Here is an 18,072-nt window from a genome sequence, read left to right as displayed (position 1 = left end):
GTTGTGATACCTTCCATCCCCTTTTCACTGCAATAAAAAGTAAGCACCTAATTGTTGTTATTTTTACAACTGGAAAAAATGTCTCAATAAAGTTTATCCCTTCTCTTTGAGTGTCTCCCCTAATAACCAAACGAACTTTGAATCTTTCCAAATATCCATCAGACTTGTATTTCACTTTGTAGACCCATTTGCAAGGAAGAGCTTTCTTTCCATTAGGTAAAGGTACAACCTCCTAGGTTTTATTAAGTTCTAGAGCTTCTAATTCTTTTTCCATTGCTTCCGGCCACCATGGGTGTAAAGCTGCCTGTGAGTAAGAAGTAGGTTCAACAAGGTAGGAAGTGGAATTAAGTATAGACTGATTGATAGGAGAAAGAGTTGTGAAGGGTAGAACCATGGGCTGGATTGGTGCACTGAAGCAAGAGTTTGTGAGGTATGTGAGAAAGGCTGAGTTGCACACATATTCTTGGAGATATGAGGGTGGATTATGTGTTATAGTGGATTTCCTGACTTCAGGAAGGGATATCGGTAAGGGTGAATGAGGAAATGATCTAGGTTGGGAAATAGAACTTGTACCTAAGGTTGAAGGAAGGGTGCTAGAGTTGCTTGGGTTTGAAAAAGTAGGCAGTGAAGGTAAGGGTGAGCTAGGAATAGCAGGCTCATCCTTTATGTGTTCTGATGATGAGTCTACACTATGTTCTAGGGGTGATGTAACAGGAAAAAAAGAATCTGTAGGTGTAGTAGTAGAGGCAAAAGGGTACTGATTTTCATAGAAGTATACATCTCTAGATACACTCACTCTTCTTGTATCCAACTCTAGAACTTTATAACCTTTCTGCCCCAAGGGATAACCTAAGAACACACATGGTTTTGCCCTTGGGTCAAACTTACCTCTTCCGCTAGACAAAGTAGATATAAAGCAAAGACAACCAAAACACTTCAATAGTCCATAAGAGGGTTTTTGTTTGAATAGAATAAAATAAGGTGTCCTTCCTTTAAGCACTCTAGAAGGTATCCTATTGATCAAATATGTTGCAGTTAGTACACATTCTCCCCAATAAGGAAGAGGAAGCTTAGATTGAAACAACAAAGCCCTTGCAATTTTCAGAAGATGTCTGTGCTTCCTCTCAACCACTCCATTCTGTTGAGGGGTTGCCACACATGATGTTTGATATAGCACTCCTTGAGAGGCTAAGAATGCTGCCTCATGAGAACCTTTCCCAAGTTCAAAAGCATTATTTGTTCTTATCTTTTGTACCTTTACACCAAACTGTCTTTCCACCATTATGAAAAAAATTTTAAGGAGTCCAAAAGCATTGATTTTGGTGCTCATAAGGAAAGTCCAAACTGTCCTACTATAATCATCTACAACTGTCAAGAAATACTTAAAACCATTGTAAGTTGACTCCTTGTAAGGCCCCCCAAACATCTACATGGATTAACTCAAATGCCCTTGTTGATTTAATTTTACTTAAAGGAAAAGAAATTCTGGTTTGCCTAGCTTTAGGACAAATTTGACAGAAACAATCAGAGTTAGAAGGTAAAGAAATAAAACTAAGATTTTTCATTGATGAAAAGGGCAAATGAGACTGACAATTGACTAATGATATTTTGATTAAAAACTGAAAGTGGTACCACACTTGTGCTATTTCTAACTCCACTTGGTTCCAAAAGGTAGAGTCCATCCCTTGCCTTACCAAAAACTTGTGCCCTCTTCACTAAAGGCCCCTGCAACATAGAGTTACTAGAGGTAAAAAAGAGAATATAATGAAATTGTAAACAAAACCTGTTAACATATAATAGATTGTATTTGAAACTAGGTACATGTAATATATTTTTTAAAATGAAATCAGGAAGAATATAGATATTCTTCCTATGTGAGTGACAATGACTTTGAAAGAATTAGGCAGATTTATGTTTAATGGAACTGGGAGAGGTGTCAACGAAATAAAGGCATTTGAGTCAAAACACATGTGTTCAAATGCTCCAGAATCAATAATCCATGAACTAGAATTAAAAACTAAAAGACAAGTTCCAGAATATCTAGCAATAGTATCGGCCACAACATTTGCATTGATATCTGTTCCAGAATTTCCTGAATCTGCACCTTTAACCTGCTTGATTAGTTGTACCAGCTGTGAAAATTGATCATGTGAGAGGTATTGATTGAGTACTTCATTTTGATTGCTGATTTTCTGATATGATTCCTCAATTTGAAATGCTCCATTGCTTCTGGTGTGAACTTGATTTCCCTTTGTGAATTCAAAGTCTTCTGGGAAACCTATAATTTTGTAGTAATCACTGAAAGTGTGACCTACTTTCTTGCAATAACTTCATGTTACATTAGGGTTAAACTTAGTTTTTTTTCCCTTGAAAGTTGTGTTCCTTTGAGTAGAGTTATTCACTTTTTGGATGTTGTTCCCAAACTTTTGATGTTGCATTGGGTTCCTTTGCATCTGCCTTGCACTCCTTTGTGCAAAGTTGTTTTGATTCGTTGCCATGAAAGATGAAGAATCTGGAGAAATGAGTGGGTTAGAAAAAACTTCTTTCTGGCTTTCATCTTGCAATACTAGGGAATATGCATGGTTTATGCTTGGTAGGGGGTTCATCATTAGGATGGTTCCCCTTGCTTGGCCATAACTATTATTTAAATCCATAAAAAATTGAATAAGCCTTTCATCATCTAGTGACTTTTCCAATTTTTGCTTCCCTTCACAGACACACAAGCAACTGCACTTCACATCACAATTAAGTGAATCTAATTCATCCCATAAACGTTTGAGTTTTGTAAAGTATCTTGCTATGTCACTAGTTCCCTGTACTAACCTTGATAATTCCTTCCTCAGGTGATAGAGCTTAGCTCCATTTGACTGACCAAACCTATGTTCAAGGCTGGTCTAGAGATCTTTAGCAGATTTAGAGTAAATGACACTGTCTCCTATGTCTTTGGACAATGAGTTGAGCAACCAGGATGTTACCATGTCATTACACCTGCTCCAAGGCTAATAGTCTCTGGAAGTGAGAGCTGGAGCAGGGCAAGCACCATTGATGAATCCTATTTTGTTTTTAGCAGATAGTGCTATAAGCACAGACCTTCTCCATCCTTGGAATCCTTTTCCATCAAAAGATGTGTTGACAAGAGACATTCCCGGTGCATCAGAAGAATGAAGAAAATATGCATGGTTTGAGTCGATGGTAGGGATTCCTCCAGTGGTGTTCAGAGCCACTGTGTTTGCAGTGTTATCCGACATTGTTTAGAATTGATATGAAGATGAGGAAGACGACTGATGGATCGAGCTTTCACCGCTCTGATACCATGTAAGAATATTGAAAAAGCAAAGACAGTGATGGAAAGTCATTTTTTGCTTTTTCATTCCCTGCTATTTACACAATATATAAAAGAATATAAAAACGGTTACTTTATTCAATAAATATATTATCCTTATTTGTGAGTTATGTGCTCACATGCACTAAAGTGAACAGTGGACAATGTGGACAAAATGGACAGCTGCTTTGTATCAAAAGGAGATAAAGAGCTTTGGTCAATATGACCGAGCTTTACTTCGTGCAGACCAAAGCTCCAATTTCTCTTTCATTGTCTCTTCTTATTCATCTCTAACTTTCTCGGTCATGGTGTCTTGTATCAAACAACCAGCTCCAACACGATGTCATCCACACAAGTTGCTTTAAGTGAAGCATTTGAAAAAATGTAAATGCATTGGCTAAATGTTGAAGATTAAAAGCTACCTTGATTCCCTCAGATGATGTCCATTCCTTAAAGACATCTGGCTCTACGCAAACTACTGCTACTAAAGAGGAAGTAAAGATATCACCTGCAGTGTTGCAGTAGTGAGCAAAGGAGATACCATTTAGTGAATCCGTAAGAGAAAAGTTCTTTATCTGCTTACCATAGACAAAGCACTGTGCAACAAATTTGCATTTGGCATAAACATTCTCAATTTTCTCAGGAGCTATGTATTCACCCTGTGCCAACTTGAAGATATTCTTCTTCCTATTCATAATGAGCATTCAGAGATCACACTACCACTCCTAGTATATATTTTCTAATAAAATTCATCCTAAATAATATTGCATACCTAGTAGCAATCAATGAATGTGAAATGATGGTTGGTAATCCATATTCTTGCAACTCCACAATTTAACTGAAGTGATTGACTGCAAATATAGATATATAATTTAACAAATAAAAGTATTTCCTTGTGACTAAAAATAATTAAGCTATAACATGATATATCAAAGTAAATTAAATTTAGAAGAATATTTATCTCATCCAACTTTATGTTTGTTTGTAGTATGACCAACTATATACTGAGTATGTACACTGAACTTGTTGTTGATGCTGCTCATTTGATACTTATTAAAAACTTCTATCTTCTAAATTTCGGAAAACTTCTTTATACACTACATTTGTAGATTCATTTGTTATTTTCCCATTTTCATCATAACATAACATCTTCAATCCTTTTTTACATGTTACTCTTGAAAGTGCAACGTATAGTTGTCCATGAGTAAATACAGGCTTCTCCAAAAATAATCCCACATTAAATAACTTATAGACTTGGAGCAAAAGTCAACAACTTGAGAAAGATTTGAATTGATTCAAAGTTTCGACGCGTGCCAAGTGTTCCTCACCGAATATTGATCTGCACACATAAAAGTAATTTTTAAGAGTTAACTAATTGTATAGAGATATTGTATTGTAAAGTAAGTAGACAATTTATTAACCTGGATATCGATGTGCTCTAATCAATTGCATGACAATGACAACATGCTTATCATTGGATCCATTCAAATGTGGCTTGATCTATTCGACAAAGTCTCCCCAAAGAGTTACAGAAATGTTATTGCTCCTACAATTATTATAAGATTAAGCATAGGAATTAAAATAAAGAATTGTTAAAATATTTAGTTAGTTTAATAAATTGTGGCGAGCTTACTCATAATCTTGTATCTCAATGTTCATGAACATACGGATGCTATCATTTTGTTTGATAGATTGTACGTCTTCATAGCTCATAATTTTGCCAATAACATTGGCCAACGAAATATGTGCAAAATTAGTAATCATTATGGACAATATGAATGAAGATTGTAAAAGAATTATTAAATTTCATGATCTACCTAAGATATAGCAATTGGTAAACCAAACATATAAGACAAAAAAGAGATTACAGAATATTAACTGAAACTGAAAATTGTATTCTTATAAGACAAAAATTAGATTGTCATCAGTAAGAATCTGTGGTATAACCCTAAGATTGGTAAACAATAGTTGCCGTAGAAGTTACGGCGTCAACAAATTTTACAGAAATAATCTATTCCAGAAATACAATCTCAACTGGAATAAAGATTGTTCATGAAATACAAATCATACCAATCACCTCTTGTAGTCCAGAATTGTTGTTTGATATGTACACTAGGGAGAAAGAATAGAAGTATATATTGTAAGAGTAGAAAACTGAATTGAAAAAACTGTGAAGTCATGTTACTGAGAATGTAGGACAGAAGAATTCGTGGGTGAGGAGTTGAAATCGTGGTGAGAGATCTTGGGATTGAAGCCGAATTTGTAGGATTGCTATTTGTAGGGAAAATAGGCGAAGTAAGGGCGTGTGACTGAAGCCCCGAATTCCCAATTCCTCTTTCTTATAAAAAATACAGTTTTTTAAAAACAATAGAAACTAGTGGTTCGTTAATAAAATAATATACCTATTTAATTGTTTTTAAATTCAAAATTTTTAAAAAGAAAGTAATTCACCTAAACTAACTAATGGCGTGGGATTGAAGCGCCGAATTCCCAATAAAACAGTAGAAACTACTGAATCTTTAAAAAATAATATACCTATTTAATTGTTTTCAAATTCAAAATTTTAAAAGAGAAACTAATTTTACCTATATTAACTGATTTGTTCTAAATTGCTACATGGCATTTTATGCACATGACACTTGGCAAAATCACAGGGCTAACTTTCTTCCTTTTAAGTAAATATAGGTTAGGATGATAATTTAAGTTTTTGCAATTATAATTATATAAATATTAATTTATTTTATGTTGTTGAAACCAATAGGTTTATTGGAGAGAAGTTGGTATTACAAAAAAATAAGAGAAAAATTTATGTGTATATACTTTTCAATATCATCTTTTACTCTAGAAGAAGTTTAATGGAGCATTGCAAATATCAAGGATAGTGCATATTTAGTTGAAATTTATTTATTTTAAAAAATACATAGAAGGGCCTAAAATGCCTATAAATTATGAGATTTGATATAATATTGGCCTCTGTCTACTTCTCGGGTTAAAAATATCCCTGACTATAAGTGAACTTTTAGAAATAAAGGTAAATTTTAGCCGAAAAATCATTGTGTCGGTTACATTTTTAGCTCTATAGGTAGACGAAGATTTGTATCATACCAAATCTCATAGTTAAGAGGCTTGTCCTGATAAAAATGGGTATATCGTATTTATTTTAACCTTTCAAAAAACATTTTTTTAAGAAAAGTTAAGAGAAGAACTTTCTTTCTTTGAGGGTTGTCTCTTGTTTTCTATCGCAAGTCACAACCAAAGTCAACGTGCTCCGTTCCAAAACATGAAATAACACGTGTCAAAATCTGATTGCACGGGACAGACATGCAGGAACAAACGGTGAAATATACAGTATACACCCACCATCAGAATAGTGGGGCATTTCCGTTATTCTAATCGAACTAAATGGCAGTTTGGTACCATTAGAAACATCTCTCTCACTCCTTTATTTATTCCTCTGATTTCCGATTTTTAATTTTAACCTCTTAAATAAATATTTCGCGTTAGTTTCAGGCTTCCATCTCTCTCTCTCTTTGTTTTCTCGTGCTCTCTCACTAGATCCCTCTTTCCAAAGCTATCTTCAGGTAAATCTGACTCTTTCATCTAGCTTTGATTTTATGTATATCTGATAAAGTTTTGTTTTCCTCCTATTTTTCTTCAAAAAATTCTCTCCCGATGTAGTATTTTTCTGTGAGTAATTTCGGCTGCATCTACCGCGTCCATCTGCTTTTTTCCTTTGATTTTGCGGTTATCTATCTCAGATTTAGGCTTCTTTAGTTTCCGATTTGATTTTTTTGTTTTATTTAAGCTGTGAATTTCTGTTGTTATGATGTTGTCTTAAGATTGTTACATGAGACCTGCTTTGGTCTTTTGGGAAATTGTACTATCTAATGGTTTGATTCTTGAAATATTGATCTAGATCTTAAACCTTGGTGGTAGAGTTACCGATACCTGTATCAATAGCCGGTGGAATAGTGGGGGTGCTCACAAGCTGGCTTTGAGTGCCACCATTGCGATTTTATTTTGTGCTTTTTACGTCCAGTTTGGTCAATTTTGCTTTGGCTCATTCAGATCCGTTTCTAGAGTAGTTGCATCTTTTCGTACTGTTGTATTACTTGATATTTTTTGCATAACTCGATGGCTCAATGTACATAGGGATCATTAAGAAGAAAGAGAAATGGGGCTGACATTCACCAAGCTGTTCAGCCGGCTATTTGCAAAGAAGGAAATGCGCATTCTCATGGTTGGTCTTGATGCAGCTGGTAAAACCACCATATTGTACAAGCTCAAGCTGGGCGAGATCGTCACCACCATTCCTACTATTGGTATGTTTTTTTCCTAGCATGTAGCAAGAACACTTGGCAATAACATTTTAACAGTTTTTAAGTTGTAAGTTTTGTGACAAATTCTATTGCAATTACGATTCAAAAGACTGACCAATCATTTTGATACGGAAACGGAAAATGTGCACAAAAAAAAGATACTCCCTCCATCCCATTTTATGTGGCCTTGTTTGATTAGATACAAAATTTAAGAAAGAAAGAAAGAATTTTGAATTTTGACAATAAAAAGGAAAGACTTTTGAATTTTGTGGTCTAAAACAAGCATATAGATTTGTATGGCTATAAAATCTTATTAAGGGTAAGATGGATTTTATAAAGTTAAATTGTTTCCAAAATATATAAAGGTGTCATTCCAAAATTTGCTGTTTGCTGCAAACATTTAGTTGGTTATAACTAGTCATCTTTTATCTGTCTCTCTTTCTCAGTTGTTCTTTTTGTTGATCTAGGGCAAGCAATGTCTTATCAAGGGCATGCAATGTCTAATCAAATACTTATTTTGAACTTCTAAATATGTGGTTGCGGTGAGCCGGTGACTGATTGTGTATTGATCTCTTGCTGATTGTAAAATAAGAAAATGTAAAAGTTCCCAAAACTGAAGCATAGATTATCCTTATCGTAGAACTAGTCGTGTATCATGCAATTTTTTCTCTTTGGGTTACTCGTGAATATTGTTTTAAATTCTGATGCAAATCTTCCCCAATCGTTTACCTCCCTTTTTTTGGACTAGTAGTAATGGGACCAATATCTGTTCTTTGGATGCCATTGTGTTTGGTTGTTCAATAGTGTATGCTGTTTATAATTTTCAAAACTTTCCTCTGAGGTGTACTCAAAAAGGGATATTAATTTTGATTAATGATTCTTTTTCTTTTCTTTGATTTGCAAAAGCTTTTTGAAGTGTTACTGAAGATTCTATGTCTTGTATTGTACCGTCTTTTCACCTAATAAGCTTAATTTAAACTCTATAATAAGATGCCTGTGGCATAGCTGCTCAGACGAGTCATCAACAATAATTGATAATTTGCAGGTTTCAATGTGGAGACCGTTGAGTACAAGAACATCAGCTTCACCGTTTGGGATGTCGGGGGTCAGGACAAGGTATCACTTTTGTTTTAATCTAAAATTAGTCTTGCCTCTTCTTCCCCCTTTATACTTTTCTTTCTTTTTTACTGGTAGCTCTTTTTGTGTTGCATGGAATGAATGTTTTAATTCAATTTTCTGAAGGATCCAGCTTATTTATTTACTTATTTTTTTATTTGCTTTGGCAGATCCGTCCATTGTGGAGGCACTATTTCCAGAACACTCAGGGTCTCATTTTTGTGGTTGATAGCAATGACAGAGACCGTGTTGTGGAGGCAAGAGATGAATTGCACAGGATGTTGAACGAGGTAATAATTCCCGTCCTCTTTGTAATTTTGTTTTTATTCTTGCTAGTTGTCTTCGTGTGACCTATAGGTCACGGGTTCGAACCGTGAAAAGCCACTAATGCTTGCATTCTGATCTTTGTTAGTATTATAAGATGTAGAACTATCAAATAAAATTCTAAATCCAAATGGAGGAAAGAAAGCATTTGGCATGAATTGACATTTATTCCAAAACATAAGATAATTTTTATGTATGCTTGTTTAAAAGTTGAGAATATTGCAAAGATTTGGGCCAATTTGGGCGGGTTGGGTTACAACCTATTGTTTAGCCCATCTTGACCCAGCCCATCTTAACCCAAGTGAATTTTGGACAGGGTTGGCCAATGATCCATTTAATGAGTCAGCCCATCTTGACCGGCCCAAATACAGCTCAAACATCCCATTTAACACCCCTACTTATGACACTATGTCAAACATCCCCTTGAACACAAAAACTTTTTAGTTGGTGATGAAACCTTTATAGCACTAGATTGTCATATGAGATTTTGATTTTTTAGAAAAAAAGGATCTTCAAAAGAATCCTAGTAAAATCTAGATTCAGAAATTTCAGTTTCGGTGTGAGCTTCATTCTAGGTAAAGATGATCGAGTGTTGCTCTAAATTTTGGTCATAGAGTAAATCATGAACTTTGATTATTAAGGTGGAAAGTTATGCGGAAGCCTAACAAGGTAGAATTTAGTAAATCTCGCATGATTAAATCAGACATAAATGACGTCTCTGTCACATGAGTAGAATGTTATTTGGTCAAGGTTGATTCAAATCAATGTTTACATCCTTGTATGATAAATTAGACTTCAATTTGGAGAATGTAAAATCTTAGACTTCCACTTATTCATGTAAACTTGATGCACAATGCATGACATAGTAGAATTTGGTGTAATGGATTTAGCTTTATTTAGCTAGACAAAAAATATATCACTGGAGGACACTATGTGATTCCCGGTACCTGTGCTTGTAGGAGCAAGTAGGTAACCATTGGAATAGTCGAAGTCCATGCAAGCAGCTGGAGGCCACCATTATAAAAAACAGTGTGATCCTCAAAAATTTGCACACTTACATTAGGTGTCCACCTTTTGCTTGGAATACTTTTATTTTGATAGAGAAGTGGGTATTCATATAGCAAGCTCCAACTTGCTTGAGACTAAGGCATAGTTGTTTTTTTTTTGTTGATAAAGAGATTAAAGCATAGTTGTTGTTAAGAGATTTATATGTTCCTAGAGAAGGTAGAAGAACTTTCACTCTAAAAGAGCAGAGGTATGAGTGGAAAAATATCTATGACTGGATTCATAAAAGCATAGGCAATTTTTGGAATAAAAGTGGCTTATATGGAGTGACATTGAAATGACTGTTCATAGTACCAACCCCAACTATATATGGATTAAGTTTATAGTTGTATTTTGTACCCTTGTGGTTGTCGGTCAAAGTAAATTAGTTTTGTCCTTAGTCCTATTTTAGCTGAAAATTGCAACATAATGCTTATCTTGAGTAATGGTAAAATTTTAATTTCTGATTAAGGCAAAACTTAGTCCGGATGAGTGAATAATATACACGAATAATATACTGAATCTAACATTGGTCGACTTGGCTATTCTTTTTTGGGGTGGGGGTGGGGTGGGGGTGGGGTGGTCGGGAGTGAGGCGGCTTTACATGTGTCATCTCTGATGAGATTATGTGTTTGCACAATATTTATGTTGAAGTTTAAAGCAGACTATTTGAAGTTGGAGTTGAAAAGAAGTTTGTGGAGGTTATCAAGTTGTGTTAAGTTTAGTATTTGTAAATACTAAAATAATAGTTATGATCAAATGGGGGCCCTAAACTTGGATGAAAGACCTAGTTTTGGTTCACTTTCGAAGTTCCTAGTTACAACCTTGAAGTGGGTGATAATTGACCTTGTTGAATTTGATTTGGTTGTTGGTCCATCTTAAAAACTTTTATGTGGTAGTTCCGTATTCTGTGTTTACTTACCAGAGTTTGTCGCATATTGGCATAAGTATAGATTTGGTTTTACTTGGAGAGAGTTATCAGTTAGATACAATTTTATTTGATCTTTCTTTCTTTAATTATCATTAACTGAAGGCAAACAAACTATCTTGTTTGAAATATTTTACATCAATTCTATCTTTTTCATGAAAGGAAGATGCAATAGAAATGACCTCCTGATTTTCGCAAAGGAAATTAGTCAGATTCAGTCCGAGTTAAAAGAAAATTAGATAACCTGTGGTAGTATTGGCTTACACCTAATACAGTTTAACTCTCTGAGTATCAAATAGAGCCACATATGTGGTCTTCATTTTTTTTCACATTGTCTATGTTGTTCGACTCCCTAATCTTACTTTGTAAATAGTTATTATTGGTGCAATGTATCTCATAATTGATACAGAAAGTTCAGCAACGTATATGAGACATTTGGAAACTCCAGAATAACAATTAATTAGTTAGTGATATATCTAGAGAATTCAGGGATAAATGGGTGTGAAAAAGAATATTTTTCCTTCTACCTTGTCTTTTAAACAAACAGGCAGAACAGAGCTTTCCAATAAGTTACAGAATTTATGCATCAGTCCGTTGTTTACTTAAAAAGAACACATGCAAAATAGGCAAGGGAGTAAGGTAGGGAGGAATAGTGGCTACCATGAAGTTCTCTTGCTGCTTACATCCCTTCTTTTTTCCCCTTTGTTGTCCTACTCTCTATTGAGCAGGACCAAGACAGAATACTTGAAGTGTAAGTTCAGTGGTGAGACTCAAGGAGGGGAGGGGGAGATGAGGCTGGACTCGCAGGTCATCCCTAGGAGAGGAAGTTTTAAGTGCCTTGGGTCTATTATTTATGGGAATGGGTAGATTGATAAAGATGTCACACATCGTATTGGGGCGGGATGGATGACATGGAGACTCGCTTCCGGTGTTTATGTGACAAGAAGGTGCCACCAAAACTTAAAGGTAAGTTCTACAGAGTGGTGGTCAGACCGACGATGTTGTATGGGGCTGAGTGTTGGCCAATCAAGATCGCTCATGTCCAGAAGATAAAGGTAGCAGAGATGAGGATGCTGAGATGGATGTGCGGGCACACCAGATTAGATAGGATTATAAATGAGGTTATTCGCGACAAGGTGGGTGTGGCCCCTATTAAGGACAAGATGTGGGAAGCGCGGCTTAGGTGGTTTGGTCATGCGAGGAGGAGCATAGACGCCCCAGTAAGGTGTGAGAGGTTGACATTGGAGGGCCTACGGAAAGGTAGAGGTAGGCCAAAGAAGAGGTGGGGAGAGGTGATTAGGCAAAATATGGCGCAACCTTAGCTGACCGAGGACCTTCCCTTGATAGGAAGGTATGGAGGTCGAGGATTAGGGTAGTAGAGTAGGTAATCTAGAGTGTTCATAACAGTAGTATTGACACGCAGTCTCGCTTTCTGTTGGTAGATTTTTATGACTAACCGTTGTTTTCTTTCATTGTTGATCACCTTACTATCTTGTTGTCTTTAGTCTGCTTTTATATGGCTTTTGGTGTTGGCCCTTGTCTATATTTTCATTAATGTGGTGCTTATACTTTCCTGAGCCGAGGGTCTATTGGAAACAACCTCTCTATCCTCACAAGGTAGGGGTAAGATATGCGTACACACTACCCTCCCCAGACCCCACAGTGTGGGATAATACTGGGTATGTTGTTGTTGTCCTACTTTCTGTTGTTTATTAGACCAGAAAGTGCAAAATGAATTTGGGAATCCTTTGAATTGAGTTTAACCTTTGTTCACCGACACGTGGGCTTACTGTTGTTTTTATATGTCCCAGGATGAGCTTCGGGATGCTGTGCTGCTTGTGTTTGCTAACAAACAAGATCTTCCTAATGCAATGAATGCTGCTGAAATAACTGATAAGCTTGGACTCCACTCTCTCAGGCAGCGTCACTGGTAAGCGCTCTGCCAGAACTTGTGACAACATATACCTTTTCTTTTGAAACATGCTAAGCATTCTCTTTGCTATTTTCAGGTACATCCAGAGCACTTGTGCAACTTCTGGAGAGGGACTTTATGAGGGGCTTGATTGGCTTTCTAACAATATTGCTAACAAGGTACTTGATAAGTTCCAAATTGATCTAAGTTGGTGGTGCAAATTTGCTGTATGGGATTGCATTTCCTTTTTTGTTTTTCCCCCTTTCCCTAACATCCTCCATTTACAGGCCTAAACCAACGTAGAGTTGTTGCGGGTTGATCCTGGATGCAGGCGGGTTTTTATCTAGTTCTTTTTCCTTTTTTTCCCGAACATTCCCAGAATCTGTGTGGTTATGAATATCCCTTGAAAGTGATTTGCTTCTTGGTAGGACCTATTGAAATGTTTTTGTAATACAGTGGTTGGATATATGTAATTGTTTGTTTAGTTTAAAGTATAATGCTATAATTTGTAACAGAGATTAGATGTTTGATGTTTCATTGGTAAATGGTAATGGTATACTTCCCTGTTTGTTCCTTCCCATCCGTCTGTGGCATTCGTTGACTAACTTGTATGCTAATGTGCTGTGAGAAGAAGAAAAAGAAATGTGTTGATCTATTGGCTAGATATGTAGCATAGCCCAGTTTTTATTTACTGGAGATCGAGTGTCGCGTGGAATCTGGAATCAAAAAAGGTTCTTCTATTAGCTTTAATTTCTAAGACCAATTCAACTAGGATGCTGAGACCAGTGCATTCTTAAGTATGAGTGATGAAAATAGTAAAATTCACAGCAGATGGGCATGTTAAATAAATTCCATGTTCCGTGCACCCCTGTTGGAAAGTTACGTTTTTGTAGAGCTGCAGTTAGGCCACAAACCCGAGCTCGTGGTTAACCCCTTGGAGTAAAACTTCAGATTGTACCGTGGAAGAAGAGTAGGACAAGGTAAAATTATTGTGCGTACTAAACCATGTTAATTTGCTCTGGTCAGGTATAAATGGAGGTAAATTTATCCTGGTTAAGTGATAAAACTTATGTAAATGACATGTCCGATACATCTAGAGAAATAAGTAGTTGAATAGGGAAATATGTATTGATTTTATTGAACTAACTGGGCAATTTACAAATGAAAACCAGACAAGTAGCAATAACACAGTGAAGTGGAAGTAAGGTAAGAAGACAGGCTCAGAAAGGAGGGAACAAGAGAAGAAGGGGATGAGGGATTTCAGAATTCACAATACTCAAGTCTGCCTATCTCTCTTACACAGATCACAGTAATTCACATCCTCCTACTCGGATTTCATACATAATTTTCTAATTTCGTGCATTTGTCTTCCATTTTAGCCTCTTGAATAATATCATTATAACAGAATGTTAATCATTAAATTTAATTAAGCACCTTTATTTTGGGACAATCTCACAAAGCGTGAAAGTTAGGCTTAATATGTTGTTAGTTAATTCATATCCATTCATGTTACAATAGTGAAAGCAATGAGTCATTAGCTCCTAGCAAGGTTTCAGATTTTAAAACAGTTTATGTCCAAGATTCCAAGCCAATTCGAGGGATTATACAAAATTACCTCAAATGAGTCCTTATCTAGGTGATCACTTGTGAAGCTTGGATGGTAAACTGATTCATAAATTTAAATATCATATTTTTAATAAACTTCTTAAGTGCACGACTAAGAGCTTCTTGTTATAAATATATTATATTATGGATGTCCATTTAGTTCTCGGTTGTAAATAAGCTTCATGAAGAAGCTTATCCATATTGGACTCCGCCGTAAATATGTTTATCTATTTAGTACTCTAATGAAAATAAGCCTCCTGAAAAAGCTTATCATTTCGGCACTCAATTGTGGATAAATATTACTCCTAGCTGGTACAATAACAACTTACAAGAAGCTTACACAGCAGCTTGCAGTAGGAGCTTATAAGCAGCGTATACAGCAGCTTGCAAGCAGCTTACACATCAGCTTGCAATAACAGCTTACAGAGCAGCTTCCTTTCTTCTATAAATAGAAGAGATTTCAGTTCATTATGTACATCCGTTTTGAAGTTGAATAATATATCAATCTCTCTCTATATTTATCTTCGGTTTATTAACTTTACAGTCGTTATTTTATAACACGTTAGTAGCACGAGACTTTGCCATCTCGAGCAAATACTTTGAAAGTATCCAAAATGCCATTTTACTTGGATGCGGTCTCGTGAAATTGGAAAGAAAAATTGATTTTACTTAAGCTGTTTTATGGTCACGACACTACACCAGTAGTTTATGTGGCAAACGGTTGGGGGCTACATATACTTATACAATCGCTATTTTTGTTCTTATTTTCCTCCTTGATCGATTAGTGAAAAATTAAAAAGTGGATAACAATGTCATATCCATCTAAACTCCAGCAGAGTTTATATGAAATATATGATTACCAGCAGTGGTAATATTTCCTAAGTCTCGTTATGACTTAACTTCATGGTTCACTTGAACTCCAGCAGAGTACGACCACCAGAAGCGGCTATATTTCGTATATTCATTGTAACTAAATTTGTTAACCACCAGAAGTGGTATATACCTATGACCATCAGAAGTGGTAATTTGGCCTTGCTATGGTTACAATAAAGATAAGTTAGAGAAAAATTCTCTATGTTATATGCATACCTCGATTTGCTTCTGAAATAGGAAATATACTAAAAGAGGTAATAGGATTGAAAGTGAATGAATAAATGCCACAACTCACCTCCTGAAAAGGTAGAATAACAAAGGATATAAATGTTATTTTGTGGTATGAAGATTATTATTGCAATTACTAGTCGTACGTCGGAACATCTTAAATAATATTTTAGAATCATTTAAAGCAAAAAGATACATATCTTGTAGAATAATTTCTACTATAACACAATGATATATTATGGTTAGTTATTATTGATTTCTCTGAAGGAAATAACAACTCATGTATCTTTTCCTGAAGGATGTAATGACTATGTGATTGCCGCTTTGATACGAGATATTAAAATGTAAATGGTATTTCTCCTAGAAGAAGATATTTGCCACAAAGTTAGTGGTAAAAATATATATTTTTTAATTTTCGTCATTTATAAATTTAGAATGGTCTTTATATTATTCATTGGATTATGATTTTCTCTCGTAACACCAGAAGTGTCTGAGCAATATTTGGTAGTACCAAATTTATCAAAAGCTCCTGAAGAGCTAACTGTTTGTCTAGAAGATATATGACACCAGTAGTGTCCGAATAATATTAGATTGTGGATAATAAATGAAGGTTCTCGAAGAGCTTATATACAAATATGTCATTCATACTATATGAGTATGGTCAAAACATATGTTGTAGTAAACCCGAAGTTTACTAATACAAATGGCTATCACATTGAAACTACAAATGATGAAAATCTTCATGTTTTCACAATCATAGGGGGTAAAATAATATGCATGTGAGAAATTACCCGCGTTATTCTTCAATTTGTACTACATCATGTATCACAGTACACCAGAAGTTTACTAATGCAAAAGCAGTCACTGTAAATTAGAAGTTTTACCGAGGCAAAAGCAGCTACAATAAATTAAAAATTTGCTGATACAAAAGTAGCCACAGTAAATAAGAAGTTTACTAATGCAAAAGTTTATGCCATAGTAAACTAGAAGTTTACTAAGAGATATCACATGCCATGATAAACTTGAAGTTTTCATTTGCCATTTTTAAATGAGTTATTTGAGAATTCAGATAAGAATATACTGAAGAACTAGAAGATTCTTCGAGAATTCTCTTGTGTTGCTTGTTTTTATAATAAATTGATTATACCACCTAAAGTTGGGACTAAGACTCTTGAATTCTGGAATATATAAAAGGTGAATATGAGCTCATTCACCTATCATGTAAACCACTTATAGAAGTATATATGAGATGATTACATTTGTGTTTATTATCAACATGCAGTTTGACATTTGAAATTGTTTTTCTCAATTAAGAGCATAATTTTCAGATTATGAAATCAAGACATTTCATCTTGATAATGCTGGTTTATATCCAAAATGGTTTAGCATTGAATACCTCCTATTAATGACTAAACTATTGCTTATAAGAACAAAGCTTCATGTGTTGGTCTAAGATTTTCTAAATTGCAAACATCAGTATTAGTATGCATCATACCAACAAGATATGATAAGTCCTCCCCTTACAATTGGTTCTGGATCATAAACCAAATATTTTTACTATCTAATAACTGTTGATGTGTAGTATATGATTAATTTCTCTACCACAATGGACAAAGATAGGTTCCCCAAAGAAGATTGGGGATATATGTTAGTTTTTCTAACATTTGGGGGATGAAATAAGCGCTGAAAAATATGCTATATGAATCGAATTATCATTAATATGATCCTCACTCAAAAGATAATTCAAGTCAAATGCCAAAAGTATTTGCTGATCCAAAATTAAATATCATATTTCAGTTGTAAATGTTCCTATTAAAATTAAAGTCCCTGAAGGATAAAGTTTACTGCATGCATGAAGAGTAGTAAACTGATCGGTTCCAAAGTTAACAATTCTTGAAAAATGATAGGAGCAAATGATCAAAGTGATTATAATGAGGAGGAAATGAGCTCTAGAAGAGCCCACAATATAACATTTCATGAAACTCTAGAAGAAGTTCAGGTACCTGAAAATAAAGAAAGTGATGAGATCTCAACAAGTTATGTCACTTAGGAACCGATACAAAATGACCGTCGACGATATATTTGATACAATATAGTGCATAATATTGTAAAAAATTATGAGGACCGGACTTGTAGTCCAGACATCTGAAGATGTCATACCATTTAAATACAAATCATAACATATATGACTCATTTGATTAAATCTATATAAAGATCCCTGGAGCATTTAAAATGCTTGAAGCATATAATTTAAAGTCTCGAGAAATGTACTTGATCAAATTACAAAGATCTTTGTACGGTTTAAAGCAATCTGGGCGCATATGGTATAATCGCCTCAGTGAATATTTGCTGAAAGAAGGTTACATAAATGATGTTATTTGTCCATGTATTTTCATAAAGA

The 18,072-nt window shown here is 35.0% G+C and overlaps 1 protein-coding gene and 1 long non-coding RNA gene across 3 annotated transcripts; one reads left to right on the top strand and one right to left on the bottom strand.

Moving 5' to 3' along the window:
• Positions 1 to 3,687: 3,687 nt before the first annotated feature.
• On the bottom strand, positions 3,688 to 5,037 carry LOC108948183 (uncharacterized). Of its 2 annotated transcripts, XR_004511601.2 has the most exons (4): positions 4,956 to 5,037; positions 4,095 to 4,173; positions 3,906 to 4,009; positions 3,688 to 3,830 (listed from the first exon to the last, which is right to left on the bottom strand). It is a non-coding gene; the product is annotated as an uncharacterized lncRNA (long non-coding RNA). The 2 variants fall into 2 exon arrangements; XR_001972838.3 differs by lacking the exon at positions 4,956 to 5,037 and having other exon boundaries at positions 4,095 to 4,457.
• A 1,707-nt stretch (positions 5,038 to 6,744) lies between these two features.
• LOC104114238 (ADP-ribosylation factor 2) lies at positions 6,745 to 13,545 on the top strand. The gene is made up of 7 exons (XM_009624631.4): positions 6,745 to 6,903; positions 7,475 to 7,644; positions 8,687 to 8,757; positions 8,928 to 9,047; positions 12,865 to 12,983; positions 13,063 to 13,144; positions 13,253 to 13,545. Exons 2-7 carry the CDS (start codon positions 7,497 to 7,499, stop codon positions 13,256 to 13,258), a joined length of 546 nt encoding a protein of 181 aa, XP_009622926.1. The 5' UTR covers positions 6,745 to 6,903; positions 7,475 to 7,496; the 3' UTR covers positions 13,259 to 13,545.
• Positions 13,546 to 18,072: the final 4,527 nt, after the last annotated feature.

Source organism: Nicotiana tomentosiformis, chromosome 11 (assembly GCF_000390325.3).
Source record: "Nicotiana tomentosiformis chromosome 11, ASM39032v3, whole genome shotgun sequence".
Lineage (NCBI taxonomy): Eukaryota > Viridiplantae > Streptophyta > Magnoliopsida > Solanales > Solanaceae > Nicotiana > Nicotiana tomentosiformis.
Note: the sequence above shows the minus strand (reverse complement) of the source record. Positions and strands in the feature narration are given on the sequence as shown.